This window comes from Nannospalax galili, unplaced genomic scaffold, assembly GCF_000622305.1.
Source record: "Nannospalax galili isolate Female #2095 unplaced genomic scaffold, S.galili_v1.0 scaffold43, whole genome shotgun sequence".
Lineage (NCBI taxonomy): Eukaryota > Metazoa > Chordata > Mammalia > Rodentia > Spalacidae > Nannospalax > Nannospalax galili.
In genome coordinates, this window is record NW_008353342.1 from 2566106 (window position 1) to 2591360 (window position 25255).

Sequence of the window (25255 nt, forward strand, 5' to 3'; positions counted from 1 at the left end):
ACTCTTCCTTCTTGAAGGCTGATTATCTCAGGTATTTGTCACAGTGCTGGAACACTGACTGACATGCAAAGCACGGTGTGTTTTATTTACCATATGTCAAAAGGCTGCATCCTGTTCACTTACTGGATTAAGTCTCATATTCCCTCCCATTTAACAGTATTCCCTAGAATCTGGTGTAGGGTGATTTGCCTTATTCAAAAAAAGTTAATAATTAACATTATTATTATCATTTATGAGTAATTAGCATGCAAGCCTGTATTCAAATGTGGCATAATTATATAAAAACAAGACACAGAACAGAACCCCACTTGCCCTAAACCAGTGGTAAAATGTGAGGGTGTAGCGCAGGCTACCCCACATGGCAACTTTACATGGCAGCGGCAGAGGAGCAGGCAAGTGAGTGGTGACGCTTCCCATTCCTGAGAACCATGTTTCCCTCCAACATCTATCCAAACCCTGACCCATCTCAGGCCAGCTGAGAAGTATACTCTCTACGGGAATTAAGACAAAATACTCAATTTATTCAGTTGATTTGACCAGTCATGTTGGGCTAAAGTGTTGGGTTTAATTTGCATAATGTAAAAAAGACACTTTAAGTAAGAATATTCACATACTTTACAATGCTAAAAATATATGTATAAGAAAGACTCACATAGGCATTTGGAATAAAACATACACAGTATGCCATTTTAATATACAAATGCTTTAAAGAAAATAGTCTTATTGATTACAAATGTAGATCACCAAGAATTTATAAAAGTTTCCATTTTCTTAAAGTTCACACTTCTCATCCTTTGGGATGTACAGAAATTATGTGGTTTACACAGTTCTATCCACATTTAAAACACGACGTTTTAAATGTTTTAAGCATAGCATGTACAGTACACAGTGTTTCCATAGGAACAGAACAGAAACCGTCACTAGTGGTCTGTTGTCAGGTGGCTCTGAGGGAATTGGCCATTCATAAGACACTAGTGCAGTTTATTGCTACAGTATTAAAGTTCTATTCACCCAAAATACAAGAATTTACTTAGGCTAGAATCTACCCTCCGAGGTTCAAAGACTTGCCATATAATATACACAAATATACACAACACAACTCAACTGAGTTAAATGAAGATCTCATAGTTAAATAAGAACCAAGAACATGAATTTTAGGTTAATATCCTGTGAGTGCTATTTTTAAAAATGTCCAGCAAAGTGCACAGTGGATGGACTCAGTCACCAGAAAAGATTCTTCCCTGAACTCTCCTCTCTTTCTTCCAGTCCCACCACCTGAGAAATGAGAACCTTGAGCCCTGGCATGTGCCAGAGCAGCTGCACAAATGGGGTCCCTGGAGTGATATCCATGTGTCATTGGAGATTCACTGTCCCCTAAAAAAGGGTAAATTTCACCATCCAGAACCAGTGTGGGGTAACCAGTGTGGGGTCTGCAGAGCTAACATCCAGGAAATAAGTGCCGTCTTAGTTTGCCAATGACAAAGCCATCTATCAGCCGTATTCGAGGGTTGGTGGCCCCCGAACAAGGTTGAAGTAGCCAGCCAGTGCTCCGAGGTCTATGTAGAGAGAACGCTGTCTCCGGAGCATCTCAGACTCTTCGGTGCTGCCAGTGCATGAAGAATCTGCAGAGGAAACATGGAAACAGTGAGCTAAATCAACGAGACAGAGACCCAGCAAGGAACAATTATATCTTCCTTCTGCAAAGAAAAAAGCCCCTGGGGCTCACAAGATAGTACCTCAGCTCTGCCTCTATCCCAGGTGGCCTGGCGAGCATCATGGGGTACTTATGGACTATGACACAGATTGAAGAGTTCAAACAGAGGCCGGTGAAGACAAGAAGGTAGGCAGAAATCCTGCTGTTTTTTTTGTTTTTTGTTTTTTCCTAGTAGTTCAGGGTACCCCCCCCCAACACCTCAGACACAAAGAAATGAGACAAGTAGAGAAAGCAAACAGACACTCCAGGCTTGGATTTGGACCTACGTGGATTAAGGATTAAGAATGCCTCCGATTAATGAAAACAGGCCCTTAGAGGCATACTTGGGACTCCAGGGACAAATTCTGACTCTCCTAGGGGAGTGACTCATAGCTGGCAAGATTTCAAACAAAGACCAAGATGCAAAGTGACTGTCGACTCGGTGTTTTCCCTGTGCTTCCATCCATAAGTGAACTATCCAGAACCCTACACCTTACCAACAGCAAGGCTGTCAGTCTTCATTAATAAACGAAATATCTAAAGTCAAATGATATTCTCTATCTCAAAAACATGCCAGTTAGAGGCAATGGCATATTGTATTGCCAATATTTGCACTGAAAACCCGTCAGAATCTGGTGATAAGTGAGCCAGTTAAAAGAATGTTTTCTCAATGTTTTTGCTCAGTTTCCCAAACAGTGACATGTGGCACTCTGGAAGCCATCCCTCATTTTGTTTCCTTGTGAGACAAGGTCTCAATATGCTATGTTGTTGTCCAGGCTGGTCTTGAATTCTTGGACATAAGAAATCCTCCCGGCTTAACCTCCTGAAAAAGATGGTACCACTGTGCCTGACTACTTCCTTTATGTATGTATGTATGCATGTATGTATGTATTTGTGTGTTTGTGTGTGTGTGTGTGTGTGTGTGTGTGTGTGTGTGTGTCTGCTGGGGCTTGAATGTGGGTCTTGTACATGTCAGACAATTGTTCTAACTCTGAACTATATCCACAGCAGTCTTGTTTGTTTTTATGTTTTTGAGACAGGGTCTCCCATAACCCCAGCTGGCCTGGAACTTGTTATATAGACCAGGCTGGCCTTGATCTCACAGAGACCTATCTGCCTGCCTCTACCTCCCTAGTGCTGGGATTAAAGGCGTGCATCATGCCCAGTCAACAGTCTTCTTTTTTTACATTTACTTTGAGACAGTCTCATTAAGCTGCCCAGGATATTCATTCTGTAACCCTGGCAGGCCTTGAACTTGCAGTCCCCTGGCTCTCTAGTAGCTGGGATTACAGATTACAGGCCTGTACCGCCATGTTCAGGTCCTTTTTGAGAGAGGAAGAGAGGAAGAGAGCAAGAGAGGAAGAGGGAGAGGGAGAGTCTCACATCATCCAGGTTGACCTTGAACTTGCTATGCAGCCACTGAACTAACAACCCTCCTTTTTTTTTCTTTTATGAGCTATAGCAGAGATTTGCTGTGGACAGGAGGGAGACCAGACTGGAGGCTCTACAGGCACTCAGCAAGGTGTCCTACCTGCAATGTTTTCAGGAAGCTCCACCTCCTTCCTGCTCTGCAGCCTCTTCCTTTCAAAGAGGGCAGAGTCCAGACTTTGGCAGCGGGGCTGGTCCTCTCTGGGGGGGTTCAGGGCTTCGTGTTTCAGTAGTTCTGCTGCTCTTGGGCGGTGGTTGGGGTTCCTCTCCAGGGCAGCTTCAATCAACTCCCTCATGCCCGGACTGCAGTCCTCAGCAATGTCTTCCAGAGGAGGCGCCTGCTTGTGGATCTGCCAACAAATCAGTTCTCTTAACATGGGTGGAAATAAACCCTCAAAAGAAGAGGCTGAGGAGTGACTGTACCTCACCATGGGATGTATAGTAAACATAGGTCCTGCCCAGACACTGCTTCCCTTCAATTTCCTAGGAGCAGTTAAACCACCTTTGGTTTAATGCTGCCAAGAACACACGCTGTGTTGGAATGCAGTGACAGCTTTCCTGGGGGTCCAGAGGTGGCTGCAGTGACAGGGAGATGCCTACATCTGACTTTGGATAAAAAGGGAGCTGGTGCCTCTACAAGCCAAGTTGGTGCAGAGAGCAAAAGTGTATTTTCTTTTTAAAAAAGACATGCTGTGGGGCATTGTAGTGCATGCCTTTGATCCCAGCACTTGGTAGACAGGTAGGTCAATCTCTGTGAAATCAAGGCCAGCCTGATCTACATAGTAAGTTCCAGGCCAGCTGGGGACAGGGAGACTCTTTATAACAACCAACCAAACAAACAAACAAAAACAAACAAACACATGTGAGATGTTAAAGACTGGAGAGACCGCTCAGCAGTTAAGAGCACTTATTGGTCTTCCAGAGGACCCCAGTTCAATTCCCAGGAACCACGTGGGCTGCTCACAACTCCAGCTCTTGGGAGATCCAACTATGTGGGCATCTGTACCTACACGCACATGCCCACACATAGATACATATACATATCATTAAAAATAAATCTTAAAAAAAATAAATGAAAGACATGTTCAAAAAACATACATGGTCTCCTTGACTGACAGATTTGTAGAACTCTGATGCCACTAAGAGTCATAGCTTTTTATTTTATTATTAGTCATAAAGTATAATGAGATCTCATATAATTTATGTCTAATGCTCACTTAAGTCAGTTTTCATTAAAACAGCCACACTTTCCTTTCAAAAATGGAGGCTCTTTCTTCAGGGGAAGAGCATGGGTCACAATTCTACCATCACCCCATTCCAAAGTGGGTATGCTATATGGGAGGTGGAACTCACCTCCCCCATCCCAACTGACCCTCACTTACTATGTATAGGTAGGAAGGATAGGCAGAGCGAGGGTAGCGCTTCACCCAGGGTGGGGTACCAGTCTGCATGTGGATGAGTGTTGCCCCCAGGCTGTAGATGTCAGCTTTTGTGGAATGGCCCCTACACAGGATCACCTCAGGGCTCATGTAAATCTGAAAAAAAGAAATGGAAAGCACGGTTGGCCTGGCTTTCATCTCCTTTGCCTACGTCATATTTGTCCACGCTCACTTTCAGACAGAGTGCCACCGCTGCCACCTTAAAGCTAAGGAGAATCCTGAGGCATTCTCTTGAATGAGAATGATTTGGATGGAGGTGTCTCCGTGGTGGGATAAAGAACCCCTCCTTCCATAGACTCAACACATACGCAGATCCAGCTGCAAGGTGCCTAGAGCTGAGAATGCACCTTGGACTCCCAGTGACCAGAGCCCCGCAAATACTGATCAGGTATACTCAACCTGTCTATTAAAACAGCAGTTCTTTTCATACTTATATGGAACGACAAATATACTTCTGTCATTTGCCATTTAATTGCCAAACTTCTAGTTATATGCAGGGTCAAAAAGAGACAGAATCCTGTAGGGTATTAACATCAGTGTCTTAGAAGGGAAGAACTTAAAAATAAAGTGTATTTAAAAAAAAATAAAGTGTAAAGCTGAAAAAATTATCTTAAGGAGTAATTCTACCTGCCATGTCTACCAATGACTAAATATCAAATACCACAGCAACAGTGTGTGAACATAGTCTGGGCTATAGAATGAGACCCACCTCAAAAATAACTAAACAAACAAACAAACAAACAATATGTAAGTTCCACCCACAAGTCAATGCTGACTTATGTAGGGTTAGTTTCTTTGAAAATCCATTTCTAAATTTAAAATGTTAAAAGATAAAAGAGCAAGCTCTAGTCACAAAAAATTCTCGATTTATGGCCGTCACTATCCTAATCATTAGTAAAGTTTGAAAATCTTTAATTTGAAAATCCAAGAGCCTCCAAAATCTGAGGCTTTTGAGCACGATGCCACAAGTAGAAAATTCTACATCCAACTTCATGCCACAGTAAAAATGCAGGTGTGTGAATACCATGCAAACTTGTGCTTCAGGCTGTATACAAACTCCATGTGGGTCCCATCCTCAAGGTAGCTCACAAATTAACATCAGCACATAAATATTCCAAAATCAAAAGAAGAAAAGGAAAAAAGAAGTGAAGAAAGAGGGAGGAGTGAAAGGAGGGGTGAGGGGGAAGGAAACTGACGAGAAGAGAGCAGCGCAGAGCATCCAAAATGAAACACTGACCCTGAGCATTTCAGAGAAGATACTCAGTCTGTATTCAGCTTTAAAAGGTTTTTATGCTGTCATGTGAATATGAGGAAAGGGCTAGTGTTCCCAGAATTCATTTCTGAGTAAATAAATAGGAAATTAGCTTACAAAAACTGGGGAAATTGCCTAGTTTCCCCATGATAAGCCTGTTCAGCTCCTTCCCAAAACACTTCCGTGCGGGCTTCCTTCTGTTAACACCCAGGCTGAACTGAGCTCCTTCTCTACCAACTTTCCCTACAGACAATGCACTGTGTGTGAATCTCAAGGTTTTTAAAAATAAATTATTATTTTTATTTTATGTGTATGCATGTTATGCCTGCATGTAGGTAAGCGCACCCATGTCGTGCAATGCCCGAGGCTGTCAGATCCCCTGGAACTGGAGTTATGGACAGTTGTTAGCTGCCATATGGGTGCTGGGATTCGAACCCAGCTTTTCTGCAAGTACAGTCAGTGTTCTTAACCACTGAGCCATCTCTCCAACCCCTGAATCTCAACTTTCTTAATATAATCACACAGTTAAAAAATTAAATGTTCAACTTTGTACCCTATAGTCAACTATGTATTGCATATTTAAAGTTTGCAGAGTGTAGACCTTGTGATAAAACTTCTTACCATAATCAAATAAAATTAAGCGGAAAAAAAATAGTATTGCTCTTGCTGTCAATAGAGGATGCCTGCCCTCTCCCGGGATCCCATACAGAGTAGAACAAAGCAAATTTATATGTGGGTGGTGTTACAGCTCTGTGTGACTGTATGCCTAGCCTGCATTTGGATCTGGAAGTATCCAGGTCAGCCTGGAGGCTGGGTGCAGGCCCCTGGCACACAGCCCAGAGCTTCACAGCTCCGGAGTTCTCACTTCCTCAAGCTCCCCCAAGATCCAGAGGAACCAGATCAGAGCGGTTTTCTTGTTGGCTGCCTGGGAGGCTTGGGGCAGAATTGATGGCACTCTCCCTGAGAGTTCCTCTCCTTCCTGCATGAGCAAAATGCAAGGGGACTTGATGTCAGGGACAAGGCCTGTGCTTCTCAATGTATTTTGTAGCAAGGGAAAGAGACTGTACACATGTGTGTCTGTGTGTGCCTGTGTGCACATGTGGTCATATGTTAACTTACAGAGGTTAATAATAAACTCAGAAGAAAGTTACGAATTATTTTTTTAAATGACCATGCTATCAAAGTGATTCTAGTCTGTCATTTATATTTAGTGTGTTTTTTTCCTGAACCACATAACTAAAAGCCAATAAATACACACCAGATTAACCCTGGATGTGTAATACATGATTACAATAAAATTCTCTCAATATGAATGCTAAAAGCAGGAGAGAGAGAGAGACAGAGACAGAGACAGAGACAGAGACAGAGAGAGAGAGAGAGAGAGAGAGAGAGCAAGAGATCGATCCATAGGCAAGCAGCATTCGTGCTTGTGAGTTATAACTCTGCTGCAGAGATGGAAAACAGTCTTTGGCTTCATGCCAGTCATGTGATCAAATTCTAAAGGAAAGCAAATCTGTGTGTTTGTATGACTCGCTGTACCTTATTTGCTCTTTCAGTGTGAGGGGTGAAAGCAAACTTGCTGAAAAGTTGCATTGGGACTTGGCAACCATTACCACACTTGTCACGATTGAGCTTCAACTTGTAGGCACTATGTAGACAGCACATACAAGATGACTGACAGAGAGTTCACAAGGACAGACATCAGGGCCAGTTTTGCAATTTATACTCTGCATTAGCTGAAAATCCTTCATCTAAATACCATTCAGAACTAGGTGGGGTGGTACATACTCCATAATCCCAATACTCAGGAGGGAGAGGCAGGAGGAACTTGAGTCCATAGACCAGCCTAGGCTATAGTGAGTTTAAGGCTAGCCTGAGATACCCCAAATTCAAACAAAAAAGAAGTCCTACTGAGGACTGAGATTTCTCCACACCAAGCATCCTGGTGGAGAATCCCAGAAGCCCAGCTTTTCTCCAACATTGCATAATATCCAACTTTGACTGCACTGCCAGGAAGCAAAAGGTATTTTTTTTTTTTTTGCTTCTAATACCATAAATAGTTTGTTTCCCAAACTGGCTCCAGGAAAAAGGGCAGAATGTCCCGTATCTGAACTTCTGACCAATGCCAAAATGTGCTGAAACATTTTCCAACGACAATGTTGTAAGTGTTAAGTCTGATCAGACTCTGTGCTGGGCCAAAGCAGGCTTAAGAAGTGGGAACAAACATTCTTTTTAAAAAAAAGTGTCTACAGAGTAGGTATGACCCCAACGCTGAGGTGGATGAGGCAGGAGGGTCGTGAGATCCAGACCAACCTGGGCTGTATGGTGAAACCTGGGCACAACAAATCAAAATAAAGTGAATCCACAGATTTCTCTTCTAATGTTATTCTGTCCAAAGACAGATAAATGACAGATGCTCATTCAAATAAATTCCAGAAACCATATAAAGAACATGAGTTTAAAAGGGGTTTCTTCGGCTTCTCCAGAGAGTCCTGCTTTGAGAATTAAGGAAAGGAGTACAGAATCTTGGTTTTTAAAGAGTGTGATTTTTTTTTCTTTTGTTGCTATTCAGTTCAGATCAATACATAAAAGTAGCTACTAATAGCTGTCATCTGAACACCAAGACTGACCAGGCAACCTGAGCACAGACAGCCAATCCCTCTCTCCACTCCCTGATGTCATTTCTATCAGAAGAAGGGAGTAGGCATAGGAGGCTCAGGGTTTCTGCTGGTGGATAGGGTCAGGGAGGTGGCATTTTCTTCCCAGTTACATCTACTCTGTGCCCACAGTAACCTACTGCAAACTCTGCTGTTTGCCTTCCATAACCAGGCAAATTTCAAAGAATTGTCTCGGGGGGAGGGGAGGAAGGGGGGCGGAGGCTTATCACATAACTATGAACTTCACTCTCTTGTGCACAATAGAGCGACTGTGGATGGCAATGACACATGGCCCATCACAAAACTAGAAGAAGCCCTCTGGAACACTTTTATCATCAAATAGTGATATATGTGAGGGGAGACTGATGCATCTAACATGATTATTCAATGTATTTTAACATCACGTGGTACTCATTCATATATACAACTTTTGTGTATTATCTATTTTTGCGTGTTTATTTAAGAAACCATACAATGTTAAAATAATTTTGTAAATGTCCACAATGAATTTATTAGTTAAAACAGATACTATGAGAGTAGAGAGCCCTGAAGCCCTGCCAAGGGCACCAGGCTCACTCCTGCCATGATGCCATGACAGCCTGTCCCACGCAGATACTCAACGGATGCTTGCTAAATGATTAACCATTCAGCCTGGCAGGTTACATACGAGCATCCAGAAGGGCACAACCCAGAAGTTCACTTAGACTCAGGAAAAGGTTTTTTGGGTTTTGTTTGGCTTTTAATTCACAGGTGAGTTAAATATTATCACTATGACTTCAAAAAATATATTTGTGTTCATGACTTCAGACTTACTACACTGTCTCTGGGATGAAAGATGAGTAGGCCTCAGTGGTCAATCCTCTGTAAATATTAATGGTCAGGATAGTAAAGACAGTAACTGAACTAAAACTTAAGAGATTTTGTCATATTAGTTCAATATTTAAAATATTTTATCATGGGGCTGGAGAGATGGCTCAGAGGTTAAAAGCACCAATTGCTCTTGCAGAGGACCCAGGTTCGATTCCCAGCACCCACATGGCAGCTACGAACCGTCCTTAACTCCAGTTCCAGGAGAATCCGAAGCCCTCTTCTGACCTCTATGGCACTCCATGACACAGGTGCCCTCACATACATGCAGGCAATACACTCATACACATAACATAAATAAGTGTACTGCCTGCACCCGTGTCATGCATGCACACAGAAGTCAGAAGAGGGCATTGGAGCTCCTGGAGACTGGAGTTATAGACAGTTGTTAGCTGCCATGTGGGTGCTGAGAACCGAACCTGGGTCCTCTGCAAGAGCAGCCAGTGCTCTAAACTGTTGAGTCATCTCTCCAGCCCCTAGTTCAATATTTTAATAATAAATTAACTACGTTGAAAAATTACCCAGAGTTTAGGGCTCAAAATCCTTATTTTCTAAGGGATCTGTTGGTAGCTGAGTTTTAGGCGCTTTATTTTTAATCTCTGCAAGTTTATTACCTTACTATAAAACAGAGTAACTGCAACCATCATCTCTGTTAGAATAATGCTATTTACCAACAATATAGTTATAAGAATCAAGTAATTCATTTAAACTACTAAGCTTACTATAAAGTGGACTATAATTCTATAATTGTTTATAAAGATTACTTATCTGAGAAGTCTGGGTCTGGAAACATTTTGGATTTTGGAGCTTTTTATATTTTGGAATATTTGCACACAAATCTGGATTTTGAAAATCTTTTGGGAAGGTTGTACACAATGTGTGTGTGTGTGTGTGTGTGTGTGTGTGTGTGTGTGTGTGTGTCACAGCACACATGAAGAAGTCCGAGGACCATCTTGGAACAGGTCTTCACCTCACCTTGTCTGAGACAGGACCTCTTGTTCGCCTCGGCTTATTCTAAGGCTAGCTAATGTGTGAGCTTTGCCTCTCTCTGCCTCCCATCTCATCATAGTAGGTAGCTCTGGGCTCATCAAACGTGGCTTTATGTGGGTGCCAGAGATATGATCTCAGGTCCTCAAGCTTATACAGCAAGCTCTTTACACGTGAGCCATCACTCCATCTCTCAGATATCTAGATTTGGGGATGGAGCTCAACTGGTCATCATTTTAGCACTGGGTAGTTCCTAAGTGTTTTGTATTACATATATAAACATAGTAATAGATAATGTCTATAAATATAATCATATGTTAAACATTATCATTTATTATAGCAAAAGGAAAAGCTAAGGAGTAAAAAAGTGCTAAACTTACTACTTGGCACAAAGCAAGTACTCAATTTGTTCTGACACCAGCAGTGACTTAATGTAATCATTCAGCCCTTCCCTTGCTCTTTGGCGCTACACTGCTAGATTATCATTTTTATTCTTAACAAGATTCTAACAATTTTCATACCAATATAATTACCTCTGTTCCTCGGAGGTCCTTTGGAAAATAGATATCTTCAGTCATTTGAACACTGAGGCCAAAATCCACCAAAACAGCTTTTGTAGACATAAAAACAATATTGCTAGCTACAATGAGAAAGTTTTAACAGGTGTTAATATAGCCGAACATAATATAGAAGCATCATGTGAAACACGAGCCCCAATCAGAACAGCCTGAAATGCTTCTGCTAAGAAGATAGATGCAGTCTATTCAAAAGGAGAGGAATGTTGGAGAGGTCAGGTGAAAATCACCTCAGACCTGTCAAGAACCTGGCCAAACCATTAGGAAAGCTCAAGGTTTGAGTTTTACCATTCTAAGGTAAAAGCATATACATCTAAGCTAGTCTTCTTTTTAAAAAAAAGTAAAGTAATTTTTTCCAATTAAATTTGTGCTTGTCTAATTTAGTACTGGGTATTAAAGGTTTATAGTGGCCTATTTCTATACCATGTCTGAATTCTAACAAATAGTAAATATAGTTAAATAGTAAAAAATAGCTTATTTAATGAATTGGCAAATTAGGGTTCAGAATTAAGAGTATATATTGTACTCCAAAGTATATGCCTATATGTATGCATTAAGTAAATTATCTTTTTGGTGCTGGGGACTGAACCCAGGGTCTTGGACATGGCAAAAAGGGGCTCTACCACTGGGCCATACTTTCAGGCCTGCATTGCTGGCTGTATTTTTTTTAAATGTGTATGTGTGTTTTGCCTGCATGCATGTAGGTATACCATGTGTGCAGTGTCCTTAGAGGTCAGAAGAGAGCATCCAATGACACCCTGGAACGGAAGTTGCGTGTGGGTGCTGGGAACCAAACCCAGGTCCTCTGCAAGAGCAGCCAGGACTCTTAACAACTGAGCCATCTCTCCAGGCCCCCTGCATTAATGTTTTTAAAGCATTGCTACAAGAACACAGGCAGTACACCTCCTACATATGTAGCTATAACCTTTGTACCAATGTTCCTCATCCTTCCTTCCAACTTCTGATCATTCTTAGCAATCATTCTTGATTCTAAGACCTCTCTCAGGAGCATAAAAAAGGAAGGTGAGCTGTGTTTGCCAGGAGCTGTCTTTGAGTTGAAGGATCCCATTCACTTCCCATCTTGTGAGTCTCATTCAGCCAAAACAAGACAGACCCCACACTACTCACGCTTAATATCATGATGGATCACTTTCTTGGAGTGCAGAAAATCAAGTCCCTTGAGAACATGCTTTGTCACCCAAATGATTTCAAATTCTCTCATGGGCCCACAGCTCTCCAACTTCTCTAGAACAGATCCTCCCTCGCCTGCTTCCATGAAGAGATGAACAGTGTTGCCCCACAGGACAGCACCATATAATTCAGCAATGTTCTCATGCCGGAAACAAGCCTGGATCTCCACATCAGATGGCTTAAACTGATCAACAGGGATCTAGAACACAAAATATGAGGAAGGTTTTAAACAACTTCAGGATGATGAAAAAACAAACAGATTAACCCACAAACTAGAAAGCAAATGGATACACTGAAGCACATTTGGCCTGTATGACAGTGGATGTGGCAAGAGTTTCCTACCACCAATACATGTGATCTCCATGACCCCTAGGCTTTAAACTGTATTTTTCAATATTCCAACTTGTTGTGTTGCAATATGAAGTCACTGGTTCTTTACCTTATACTCTAGGAATGTCTTTAAAATATGACCTCATCACCTTATACATCCCGTAAAAAACAGACTGATATTAAAAAGAAGTGTGATAAGTGTGATAAGGGGAGAGTTTGCAGTATGGGGAGATTTGAAAATGTCTCCAAAATACTGTGTTGGGGCAAAAAACAAAATATAGGGGTCCGGGTCCATATATTATGGGCTCAAATATAATTTAAAATATTATATGCACATATTTGGGAAAATAGGAAGCTGCTAAATGTGGCTGTCTAGAGGAAGGGGGCCTCACACAGGAGCCTACATCCTTTAGAGCCTGTCTGGGGTTTTAAATCATATATATGATTTTCTTTCTTAAGAAAAATAGCTCAAATATTAAACATAACAAGTACTACAAAGACAACAAACCTATTAAGCCACTTTCCCATGTTTTTGGTAGTAAAATTAAAAAACAGAGCACCATGGCTGATTTTTATAAAATACCTCCAGTTAGTTTACAATTTGGAACTGTACCCTCTGTATATAAGCTTCAAATGGCTCACTGTTTGCCTTTTAAGAATAGATACCTGAGTGAATGTTAATGAAAGAATAAATGAAGACAACATAGTGTTGCTCTTGTGATTATTATGAGAGACTGAAAGATATTTAGCAACTATTTTTTACTTTACTTTTTTCTAAACCGAAAGTGTTAAGGCTGAGAATGTACCCAATGATACAGCACTTGCTTAACATGAGTGAGGTCCTGGTTTTGACTCTTAGCAACACAAAAGAATAAAAGTGAATATTTTACTTTATCACATTTTAAAATGGTTTTAAATTCAATGAATCATCAGCTGAACCTAAAAATGTGATCCCCACTAAAATAAAGATACTGAATTCCATCAAGAATCCTCCCAATTTCTCCCAGTCACTGTTTCACAAAGGCCCCCAACACCCCAACATCTGGTAGATTGATTTGTGGTCCTGTTTTATTCTTTATATAAATGCCATCTCATACGATAGCTCTTATTTTGTGTCTGGATGTTTGTGTTCCAGATAATGGTTCTGAGATGTGTCCACACTGCTACAACTGTAAACAACACATTCTCTTTATGGTCCTGTGTTCCAGAGCATAAACATTGCACCTGTCAGCATCTGGAAAGTTACCAGTGTGGTACTCCGGTAAACAGTGCTGAAATGAACAGCCTTCGCTTTTGGTGACCACACAGACATGCCTCTGTTGGGTGTAACTAAGCAGTGGAGTTACTGGGTAGCTCAGGATAGGCACATTCTCAGTGGCCATGGGCTTCTGAAGTGACAGTTCTGTGGTAGTTATTGCTTAATAAAAGATGGGGGTCTCCTCAGCAATCAGTACATTTGAATTCAGCTCTGTAAATCTGTAGTCTGGCGATATCAGCCTTTCAGGTCTCTGTTGCCTGCCGTGGACCCTTCCCTGGTGGATAGGAACTGCATGCAGATCTGCTTTTCCATCTCAGGCAAGCTCCCCTCCACTGGGAAGAAAGGTGATATTGTCCAAGCTATTACTAAACACACCAATATGCTCCTTTAGTGGACAAGGCACCTAAGCACAGACAGGAGTTGAATGGCTCCAGGTAGCAAGCAACTCCAGAAACAACAAATACTTTGGGGCAAGACGCCCTTAAGTAAGATGCATTGGAAGGGTAGAACCCTGGATCAGTGCAAATAACTAAAAACCAGAGAGTTGGACACACTGCATGAACATACATACCAGTTTACATGCCATTCTGCTCTTGGTCTTTATGTCCTGTGCTAAGTACACTTTTCCAAAGGCCCCCCGAGGAATGAAATCAGAGCCAATGTTCCTGTAAGTCAGCTTCCAAGGTATGAGGAGAACATCTGAGTCGATTTGGTAGCGTCCATTCTGGGGAGTGATTACCTGTGAGGAAATACAGAGGCTGGAGGGTGAGGCTCTCTGCAGTCCTTCACTAAGACCCACTCAAGAGAAGCTATTCCAGAAGCATTCCTACATACAGCACTTAAATGCAATGGCACTGAGTGTAATCCTGACATTATAGTCTATATTTAGAACTTGAGCAAGACAGAGAAAGCCTGTAGCAGACACAGGTCGCTGGTCCAACCTGCTCGTATCTCCAAATCCTTGTGAGTAATGAGTGGCTGAACAGAAGTTTGAAATAGAAGTTTTATCTAAGGAGGCTGACTACTGTGAGCCAAAGACTGAAAATAAAGGCTCCCCCGCACCTGCAGGTTGACTTGTTTCTATTAAAACGTGCTAACCTGTTTGTCTGCATAGCTATTACTCATGCATGATGCATACAAAGAGAGCATGGAAATTAACCGGGCCTCAAGGATCATGGAAACCAGCGTGTGATGCCAGAACTGTGAGTTGACAGTGCTACATAAATAAGGGCAGAGCTATTTCACTTTGGCTTCGTCACTTAATTTTACTGTGCCCAATGTGTGCCTGTGATGGGTTTAGTACTGAGGAGGCAGCGATGAGCAAGAGACAGGTGATTCTTGACCTCTAGGGACCCATGGGTAAGTAAACCCTTGGAACCAGGTCTTTCAGAACTAGTGGACTCAGGTGGGGGTGTAACTCAGCAGCAGGGTGCCTGCCTAGCCTGCACAAGTTCCTGGGTTTGACTTCCAGCATGGCATAAATAAACAAGAAACAAAAAGCTCTTCAACTCCAAGAAAAAAAAAAAAACACCAAGAAAACAAAACTAGTCAGTCAACTAAAAAATTATGAGTTGTACCCCAACAGTAATGCAGGATCAAAGGATACCCCCTGAAGCCCAGATTGAGGGAGCACTCCAGAAATCCCAGCACTGGGGAGGCTGAGGCAGGAGAATGGTGAGTGCCTGGCCAGCCAGCACTACATAGCAGGTCTGTCTCAAAAACAACAAACAAACAAATAATGAAAAGCAAGAAGCATCATTCAAATGAAAGCTAGCACGACTCATGGGAAATATGATCTGGAGCACATGCTTTAAAAAATGTCTAAAGTTCTTTCGCAGGATAGTCTTCCCAATGCCAGTTGTTTCCTTGTGTGCAATTAGCAATTTTATAACTTGTGGTATCAATTCAGGACTTCTGCTATGAAAGGGCACCAAGCTAGCTCAAGAGCTGAAGAGAATGTGGAAACCCCCAAGCCCAGCCACGGGAGAACGAGTGCCTGACCCCATTGCAGGCGCCTGGCCTTCCACTTGCCTTTCCCAGCATGAGGCGGGTAACCAAAGGGCTGTTTGCTCAGCCTTCGTCATTGCTAATTTTAGCTCCACAGCCCACAAACATGTGCTCATTCTTAGTCAGGGAAGGAAGTGGAGAGCAACCTAACACTTGGAAATGCAAAATTCACTAAATTTAAAAGTTAAATCTTAACTAGGCGCTCCTACTGTGGGGGACCTTGTACAGGTCCCTCCAAGGAATACAAAGATCTTGCTCTTGCCGCCTTTGAAATATGATGCGCCCCTCTCCAAATAAATGTCACCTGTAGTCACTGTAGGCTCCTTCCACAGCAAGAAGCAGATAACACAATGGTGGACTCGTCCACCCTTAGACAGGGACAGGACCCTCGGCAACACCTGTTTGGTGGCCCCTTTCTTGTAGTTAAATAATAAAAAACTCATTTCACAAGCATCCTCCAGTTAACCATTTCAGGGTTTAATGCATCTTCATGAAAGTTTGGCCTTCAACCAAACCAAATGTGCCATAACCCAGTTTCACCTTCTTATTGTCTCCAAGAAGACAGAGGATGTTAACAACTGCCATACCAAGGGCTAATAATGGACCAGGTGCTGTGCTGGTGTTTTGTATTACTTCATGGAAGTCTACAGTGATCCTGAGCTAGGTACTAGTTTTATTGACATTTCAAGATGTAAAGCAACTTGCTCATTGGTACCAGAATTAGGATTCACACTCAGGTCTGTCCAACCACAAACCTTTTGTTTTCCAGAAGGTTATAATAAAATCCAGCTAGGATGCAGACCCAGTTCTTTGAAGTTTCTGCACCTACTTGATGAGGCCCAATTCCTGACCAGTGTGCAGTTAGCAAAGTTCCTGGATTGTTCCCTACCACTAGACTTTTATTTGGGTTTGGCATGCTTTATTTATCATTAATTGTCTCCTTTCTAGGGTCCCTTTTAAACAATCTTGCAGAACCTATGCTGTTTATGTCTACCAATTATTTAACTTACCAAAGTCACTTTCAAGTGCAGATACTAGACATGCTTTCTAGTTCCTCTTCCAGATTTCTAGAATTTCTGATAAACAATACTGGGCCAGGGGCAGGTACTTGAGAAAACTTCTCAGGTATTTTATGCAGTAAACTGTGTGATTGTGTGATATGGTTCCTATGATGTAGATGTGATCTTGGGCCACATCCTTAGAAACAGATTATCTAGAACAAAGGCAAAGCTGGGTCTCTCTCACCCTGCCAGTTAGGTAAGTGGACCTCCACATTCAAAGACTAGGTTTTTAAGTCAGGTGGCAAGAGTTTCTGTTTTGTAAACAAACTATACACCAGGCACTTAAATTCAGAATACTCGGCCATCACCACTATTCATCATGTAGGCATTTTAGTGCAGGGGGAGCAAAAAGTAAAACCAGATCTAAGAATAGGAAATCAGGTGGATTTTGCTTGTATATAAGGAAGAACCTTCTTAGAACCATAATTTTGACAAATCTGGAACTGAAGGCATTGTGTGATAAGTTCCTCCTAATAGGTTTGGAAGCAGAGACCAAATGCTCCACCCATTATTAAAAATGGTATGATTCAGGGGGGAGGGAGGCTATGGGAGGGTGCTACCTGGGAAGTGGGTATATAAAAAAAATAAATAAAAAATTCTTCAAAGCATAAAAATTTCCTCCTTAATAATTAGTAGATGTGAAAAACATTACTACTGAAATCTACCTGATGACCTTATATCCATGCTCAGATGCCAAGGAGCTCAGAAAGTAACTAGTAACTATAATAATCAGATATATAGAGATTAGAAACGCGTGTGAAAGCATCTTAGTGTCAATTGCATTGAAAATGAATTTTTCTGTATGAAACTGTATTTTAATAATGAAATGGAGATCTTTTTTGAAGTTTAAAACTTCATTTAATTTTATGTCTTATAGGGTTTATACGGAGTACAATATTGTATAACTGTATTAATTCAACTGTAAACCTAAAAATTTACAGCCAATTTTGAAAGAGAAACATCTTAGCTCTGGAAATTGTTATCGAATATGTCAATGCTATTGTAATGAAATGCCTCTTCTAATTATATGGTTATTAAATAAATAATTTTTAAAAAATGGTATGATTCAAAAGTCAGGCAGAGAGCTGGGCTCTTCGACTCTGGGAAGCCCTGACTCCATGATTGAGCCCCAAGCAATATCAGCATGTGACACCAGTATCTGTGAGTGAATCCTTTGGGGACATTGAGATTCACTAACCACCACCAAAGCCGAGTGCTTGGGACCCATTTTTGGATGATTTAGCTCCAGATCAGGTTATAAATAACTTTACAGTCTGACCCAAAGCAGTTTCTATATTAATGGCTTAAAGTTACTTCCTTGAGTCTTGCTGGATGCTGGTGCAACTTCAACATATATTATTTTTAGGAAAACAACACTCACATACATACACACCCAAGGAGTACCACCCAACATGCCCATGCTTTGGGATATTGTTCTAATACCTGGTTCTCCACCCTGTCTAATTAACTCTGTAGCACTGCGGTTGTTGGCTACCTGAACACACCAGGTGTCTATGTCCCTGGGCCTTTGCACATGTTGTTCCTTCACCTGAAATTCTCTTTACTTCATCTGGCTGACTCCAACTCAATGTTCCCACCTCGACATAGATACCAATTTTTCTTGGCGACCTGGGTCAACATTATCCTTTCCCCTTCCCCACACTCATGGGTGTGAGACATCTTGTCTGAGCATTTCCCACAGCCATCAGGGCAGAGATACACTATAGCTGCCTGTTCATCAGCCTCTTGCACACGCCAGGCAGCAAGCTCCATGGGGCACAGACTTTTCAGAACTCTATCTAGTACCTTGAATAGCCTCCTATGTACTGTGGATGTCTCAGATATGTCTAGGAAATCAACAGGTGAATATTTAAATAAAGGTTTCCATCCCTATGTGGATAGCCTTTACAGGTGGATTTTACTGTGGAACGATTCTAGCTGGTAGCTAGTTTTCTAATACAGAGAGGCAGAGAACAGCAAAGAAAGACAGGTGTATAGCTTTGCTACAGGAGTAGCTGGAGGATAAGGTGAGATAGGTCTTGACTAGAGGATGGTCAAGGATGCTAAAAGCAAGCTCTGCACGTTATCGTTGCATTTCAGATTGGCAATCACCAGAAACAAGTCCCAGTGTGGAGACAATAAGTGTGAGGCACAGAGCTGTGACAGATTACCTACCACCAGCTGTAGAGAGGAGGTTCATCTTTAATGTCAGTAACAGGAAAATCAGTCACAATCCCCAGATCCACAGACCTTTGACCCAATAAGGACACTTATTGTCCAGACACTTGTGGGCAGTAATTCCATTCTGCCTTTTGGTGTTTTTGCTTTGTATTTTTATATTCTTAAGCAGCTTTAAAAAATAAAATTATTTTTCAGGTTTTCAAGATGCCTCCCTTTGTGGTATTTCTGATTCTTCAGTTTTCCTTTTCCTTTGGATTTATTTCTGGAGCTGCGGCTCCTTGGCAGGGAAAGCCACTTCACTCTTGCCTTTTGCCAGTCAAGTGTGTACTTCCTTTTAATGGCTTAGCTTCACCCTTTCTACATTAGCTGTTTTGGTTCTACTCCTAAATAACAGCAAAAAGAAAAAAAAAAAAAACCCTATTCTTTCTGGTATTCTTGTGTGCATGGCCCAATGGTCCCTCTCTCCTCAACGAGGGGCAAACACACCACAGCATGTCTTCATTTAACAAATATGTAAAAATGAAAAAAATACAACAAACTGCATTTGCCACTATTTTGAACCACAGTTCTCTAGTTCTACTTTAGTCAAGAAAATCAGGTAAGGCCCCTACTTCAAATGATCACTTCCTACTTATAAAAGGAAGTCATATCTAAAGACAACGCATTTAGTCCACTGTTAAATGCAGCATGCTGTGCCCACACCAAAGGAAGTCATGCCACAATGAAAAACATAAGCTTGCTTCACAATAAGCCAAATACAACTAACCTGGCACAAAACACTATATAGCTGACCTAAATTACTGTGTTGTTTTTCATTAAATGAATGTGGGATGGATGCAAAATAATAATAATAATAATAATAATAATAATAATAATAATGTCCTTTGTCCCGACTCTGGCCCATTCCCCAGAAGTTCCCCATCTACCTGCCACAGTCCACACACCAAAGAAAGGGAGCCACTTTATCAACATGCATATCTGCAACTTACCACCTACTCTTTTGCAAAGTGTTCAACTTACAAAATTAAATCACCTTTTAACCAGGGCCCATGTGTTCACTTCTGACATACTAAGGGGCTGACAGATGCCAGGCACACCTAAACACACCACCTGATGTGATCCACTACTGTGGCAACAAAGACTTGTCACACTATTTTGGATTCTCTGCATACTCTGGATGACTAAGCAAATACATCACTCGTTGTTCACTGCCACTTCAAGAGAGTGAATCTGTGGCTAGCTATGTCCCACCTACAGACTACATTTTTACGAGAACTGGATTTAGACCAAACTGATGAGAAGCAGTGAACAATTTGGCCTTCAAAAATATTAAGACAAAGTGTTTATTGGACTCTCAGCTGATGGACTCCCATTAAGCCTTTTTCTTTTGAGTAAATCATCAGAGAGTCTTTTAGTGAACTGTTAAATTAAAATACATCCTTGGAGCTAGAGAGATGACTCAGTGGTTAAGAGCATTGGCTGCTCTTGCAGAGGACCCAGGTTCGAATCCCAGCACCCACAGGGCAGTTAACAACCATCCATGATTCCAGTTCCATGGGACCCGAAGCCCTCTTTTGACCTTACACACAGGCAGGCAATATACTCAAACACATAAAATAAAAATAATAAAATACATTCTTAAGGGCTGGAGGTGCAGCTCAGCAGTTCAGTGTTTGACTTCATGTGCAAGGCCCTGGTTTCCATCCCTAGCTCTGAGAAAACAAAATATATCCATGATTACCTCTTTGTAGAATTACCGCTAAATTATAATCAAGCCTCTTTGATAGGGAACTTTTTGTGATTCTTACCAATATTTACATTTTTTAAAACTTGTATCTGGCAGCCAGACTAAGCCAACTTCAACGCCATTCTGCATTAAATGAAGCCAAAAGCTGACCACACAGCACTCAACTGATCAGAAAAAACATACCATATTTAATAAAATTCCAGATTCTTGTGGTTGATGTCCATAAATATGCTTTGCAGTATTGGATATATGGTTTGCAAAGGCAAGCAGGTCCTCCACAGTCCCATATCTGACAGACGAGAGCCATGGCACCTCCTGGCCACTCCGATGTAGCGACTCTGATCGCTCCTTGTTTTGAATGCTGTCCGGACACATGGTCATCAGACTGGGCTTGTACACTGCTGGCTCTTCACTTGCATAAAAGTTTTCCATTATGTCTATGACATCTGACATGTTTAAATGCTTAATTAATAAATCAATATCTTCTTTCTCATCACTTCCGGTGCTCATGTACTCCATCACTGTGGTCCCTGCTGGAGTCTACAAAAGAGAACACAAACTTCATCTGCTATCATGTATTTGCATTGGAGACCAATCTCCAATCCAAGGTCCTGCTTCTTTGCACCTCTGTTTATAAGGGTTCTCCAGCCACAGTGTGTGTGAATTTAAGTGGACAGTGCCAAATTCTAAGGGACCTTGGATAATCTTTAGCCCAACTCACTTTGCAGGAGGAAACTTGAGATGTAGAGAGCTTAGGAGTTACTCACTGTGGCATCAGCTTTAGCTACTCAAAACAAACTTTCACTAACCAGAAACCAAGGAAAGAGTAGCTCACGAAGCTCTAGAGGCTCCTGCTCTTTACAGCTTCCAGTCTTGCACAACTTCGGTGTTCCCCAAAGGAGTATGCCCCTGCAAGATAGCTCAGTGTGCCTTTTAGGCCTCTTGGTGACTTGAGGGAAAAAAAAAGAACTACTTGACTAAAATTCAGGAACTAACTTGGCAAATAAAATGCAGGCCCCAAGAGAGCACAAAGCACATAGAACGGGCTTTAAGAGAAGCAAATGGGATAGTGAGAGGTTAAGTTTCTGGAAAAATTCCGATGTGAATAAATCAAAGAGCTCTTTGGAAGGGGGCAGGAGCCTGGGATCCTAGATGTGTCAATGATAAATAAGGATGAGAGAGGTGATTCACTGACCTGTGAGTCACCAGTCCCCTCCTGAGACCTGAATTCTTTGATAGTACAAAGCACACATCTCCAGGGAACACCTCGATCAACCAACCTGTAGAAGTTATGATAGCAGAAATAGGCCAGGAAAGCCAAGTCTATTATAAGCAAGCCACAGGTTAAGACCAACTAACTACACTAGCCCAAGTTCTACTTCAGGTCCTCCACACAATCAGATGCCACATTTAGGGAACTGTAGATGACAAAAAGAGGGTAACACAAGGATAAAAAGTGACATAGTTCCTCTGGGTCTTAACACAACTCAGCCCATTACAAAGGAGAAAAAGATAAGAACATCTAAGAGATCTCAAAGCATCAAAGCATCTAAGAGAACTTCAAAGCCTGTCTAACTTAAACCAGCCTGCTCTAGAAAGCACAGCCGATCTGAATGATACTTCAGGTTCTTAAAGGCATAGGCGCTGTGGCACATATGTGTAACTACAGAGCAGGGGATGTAAAGATAGGTCCCTGGAGCTCATTGTTCAGCCAGTATAGCCAAATCCATGAGCTCCAGGTTCAGTAAAAGAACCTTTCTCAAAAAAAAATAAGGTAAGAAGGTAGATACTCAATGTCAGCCTCTGGCCTCCACACTCACAGACACATACATGCACTGTGCACATGTACCTGCATGACATGTATACACACAGGAACATGCACATACACATATACTACACACACACACAAACACACACACCTACACACACACACACACAAACACACACACACACACACAGAGTAACAAAATAACACTGCCATGCACCTGGGTCAACATGGAGCTTCAAGGTTCCAGGAAGCACTCCACCATAGGACCACCTGCATACATGACCCAGTCATCTGCTTCTGAGTGCAATTCAGTTGACAAAACTCCCACATCACCCGGTGTCCTTGTTAACTTACTTGAGGGACACTTTCTGATGACAAAGTGTGTGTGAGGAAAGCAGTATAGCATTCATCCTGCATTCAAATATTTTTCTGATTAAAGCCTAATCTCATTACCTCCTTTCTGCCTATGTGATATTGAGCAAGTACCTTAAGCTCTTGTGCCTCAACTTCCCCTAGCTGCAAGGTAGAAGCATTAAAACCAGCACCTACCTTCCAAAGGGATTAGAAGGATTAAAGAAATTCATGTGTACAAGGTGCCTTGTTAGTTTCTGGTGCATAGTAAGTAAGCCATCCCAAGCACTAAGTTGTGGACCTGGCTTGGCAGATATTTTATCAGACTCCTTTCTCTTTTGCAAGGAGAGATTTGTCTTAGCTACAATCAGGCAGGATGTCTACCTATTCCCCAGACTTCTCAAAAAGCTTTCAAAGACTGTGTCTAAATACACACACACACACACACACACCATAAAGTACGTTGATGTTTGTCACCACACCTAAATCTAGACAAAGAGCTAGACATGCTTCTTCAGACATCTGGTACCTCTTTGAGGAAGACTGTGATTCAAGTTCCCACCAGTAGGGAGCTTCTTAAGCAGATAGAGAACCTCAGTTTCACAAAGCCATTTAGTTGTAGTTTCTGCAACTGTAGAATTTACTAGGAAAACAGAAGTTAAAAACAGTCAACTTCAGGGTAACTACTGGCTAAAGAGACCCAAGGCTCCCAAATTGACTTATCAAATAGATGACTTGACAGAAAATAAAGTTCATGACTCAAGAAAGAGGAAAAAGTCAAAACTGTTCAAATTCACTGTACTGGTGGTCTAAGAGAAAAGAGACCAGTTTGAGTTTTTAATCCTGCAGAAAGTCTACAGCAAAATATCTAAATTTTTTATAGGCATTAATTAAAGTCTGAGAAATACACACACACACACACACACACACACACACACACACACACTCCTCCTTGGCTATGGCTATTTGCAGACTAGGGGGAGCGGGAAAGATGGAGGAACAGGAACAAGCTGGAACAGGGAGGTGAAGTGTGTGACACACTGATGCTCTGCAGAACTTGCTCCATTCCTAAGCTACACAGGCTCCCGGCACACAAATCTGCTACCTAGCACCCAGCTGTCCAACAGCCTCCTAGACAGTCCTGTGTAAAGGCTCAGCCCCTCCCTGCCTCAACTAAACAATTAAACTTCAAAATTAGCTTTGAATTATTTCGGAGAGCATTCATAAAGTCAAGAGGAAACAAATTCCTAAATATGAACGTAAGTAACACTCTTGACTACTGCCATCAACATAAACAAACCTTGAGAAATTCCCAGCTTTCCAGCAAGTGTGAATGAAAATCCGCTTAGACTTAGACAAGATGTTCTCCCGGCAAAGGAGGGATAGTACCGGTGTGCTACTTTTCATTTAAGAGACGATCCGCCCCCCAACAGCCCATTGTCCCGGAAAGATCCAGAAAAGATGCATTCCAACCGAGTAGACTCAAAGGCACTCAACTATCTCATCTTCCTATTATCCTATAGTATAAAGTCTTTAAGGACCAAGATTTACCCCACACAAACCTCAACCCATCAGGACAATTGGAGATCTCAGCTCGAAAGATGACACTTGTAAGACTCAGTGTGCTAAACAACTGCATTATCTTTTCTCTTCCCATTTTTTTATCAAAAACAAAGGTTTTTATTCTTTTGGACGAAAGCATGTTTTTCCACCCTCCCTTTCCATCCACCTGGTCTCTAGTCCACCTAACCCTAAAGACAGCCGAACCTCAAGGAGCTTGCTATTGTAAAACTACCCCTCCTCAGAGCAGTCCTCCTGCCTCCAAGTTGCACTCACCCGGACTCAGCAACCGGAGTGCAGCTGTCGGGGTAGCGTCCCCCGCAGGAGGCGCGGTGACAGCGGGTCTCCGCTTCTCCTGCCACAGCCCAGGCGAGCACTGTCCGGTCGCCGGGGATCCGGGAAGAAGGAGGAAGGGGGAGGAGCCGCGAGTCCACACCTCCCGAGGCCTTGCGCAAGGTGCTTTCCAGGGCCTGCTGGAAGCCGGCCGCTCGCGTCTTCCCTAAGGGGAGGCACGCTCGGTTTTGGAGTGGGAAACCCCGGGCACCTACGAGAGGTGCCACCGGAGACACTCTCAGGACCCCCTAAACCCTGATTACCTGAACGCTCCGCGCGTCCCCGGTGCGTAGCGCGTGGCCCGCCTGCGGGAGCCAGGCACGCCGGGGCCCCGGGCGCCGACCGCAGGTGCAGGACCCCGGATCCGGCACCGGGAGGAGGGATACGCGGCGTGCCCGGGACTCCGCGCGTCTGAACCGACCCCGGGCTGTGCAGCCGACGCCAACTGCCTCCCCGCCTTTTCCATTTCCCCTTTCTCTCCGTAAACAGAAAGGGCCCGCCGGGTGGCCGGGGACGCCGCAGCCCCCGCGCAGGGAAATTCCGTCCTCCCACCCTCCCGGCCCCAGGGCG

At 42.5% G+C, this 25255-nt stretch overlaps 1 protein-coding gene across 4 annotated transcripts; it reads right to left on the reverse strand.

Moving 5' to 3' along the window:
• Positions 1–545: 545 nt before the first annotated feature.
• Map3k8 (mitogen-activated protein kinase kinase kinase 8) lies at positions 546–25255 on the reverse strand. Of its 4 annotated transcripts, XM_029554778.1 has the most exons (10): positions 24949–25255; positions 24629–24851; positions 21869–21953; positions 20857–21213; positions 14249–14416; positions 12027–12288; positions 10857–10963; positions 4504–4656; positions 3225–3471; positions 546–1622 (listed from the first exon to the last, which is right to left on the reverse strand). In XM_029554778.1, the coding sequence occupies exons 4-10, from the start codon at positions 21190–21192 to the stop codon at positions 1492–1494; spliced, it is 1404 nt and encodes a 467-aa protein (XP_029410638.1). In that variant the 5' UTR covers positions 21193–21213; positions 21869–21953; positions 24629–24851; positions 24949–25255; the 3' UTR covers positions 546–1491. The 4 variants fall into 4 exon arrangements, with proteins under 4 accessions (XP_029410638.1, XP_029410640.1, XP_029410639.1 ...); XM_029554780.1 differs by lacking the exons at positions 21869–21953; positions 24629–24851 and having other exon boundaries at positions 24949–25080; XM_029554779.1 differs by lacking the exons at positions 21869–21953; positions 24949–25255 and having other exon boundaries at positions 24629–24760.

Coding starts and splice junctions, on each gene's coding strand:
- Map3k8 (XM_029554778.1), bottom strand. CDS start 21,192: ATGGAGTACATGAGCACCGGAAGTGATGAGAAAGAAGATATTGATTTA. Junction 12,289..14,248: donor GCAGAATGGCATGTAAACTG/GTATGTATGTTC, acceptor TTTGTGTTCTAG/ATCCCTGTTGATCAGTTTAA. Junction 10,964..12,026: donor GATCCATCATGATATTAAGC/GTGAGTAGTGTG, acceptor TTCTCATTGTAG/CTAGCAATATTGTTTTTATG.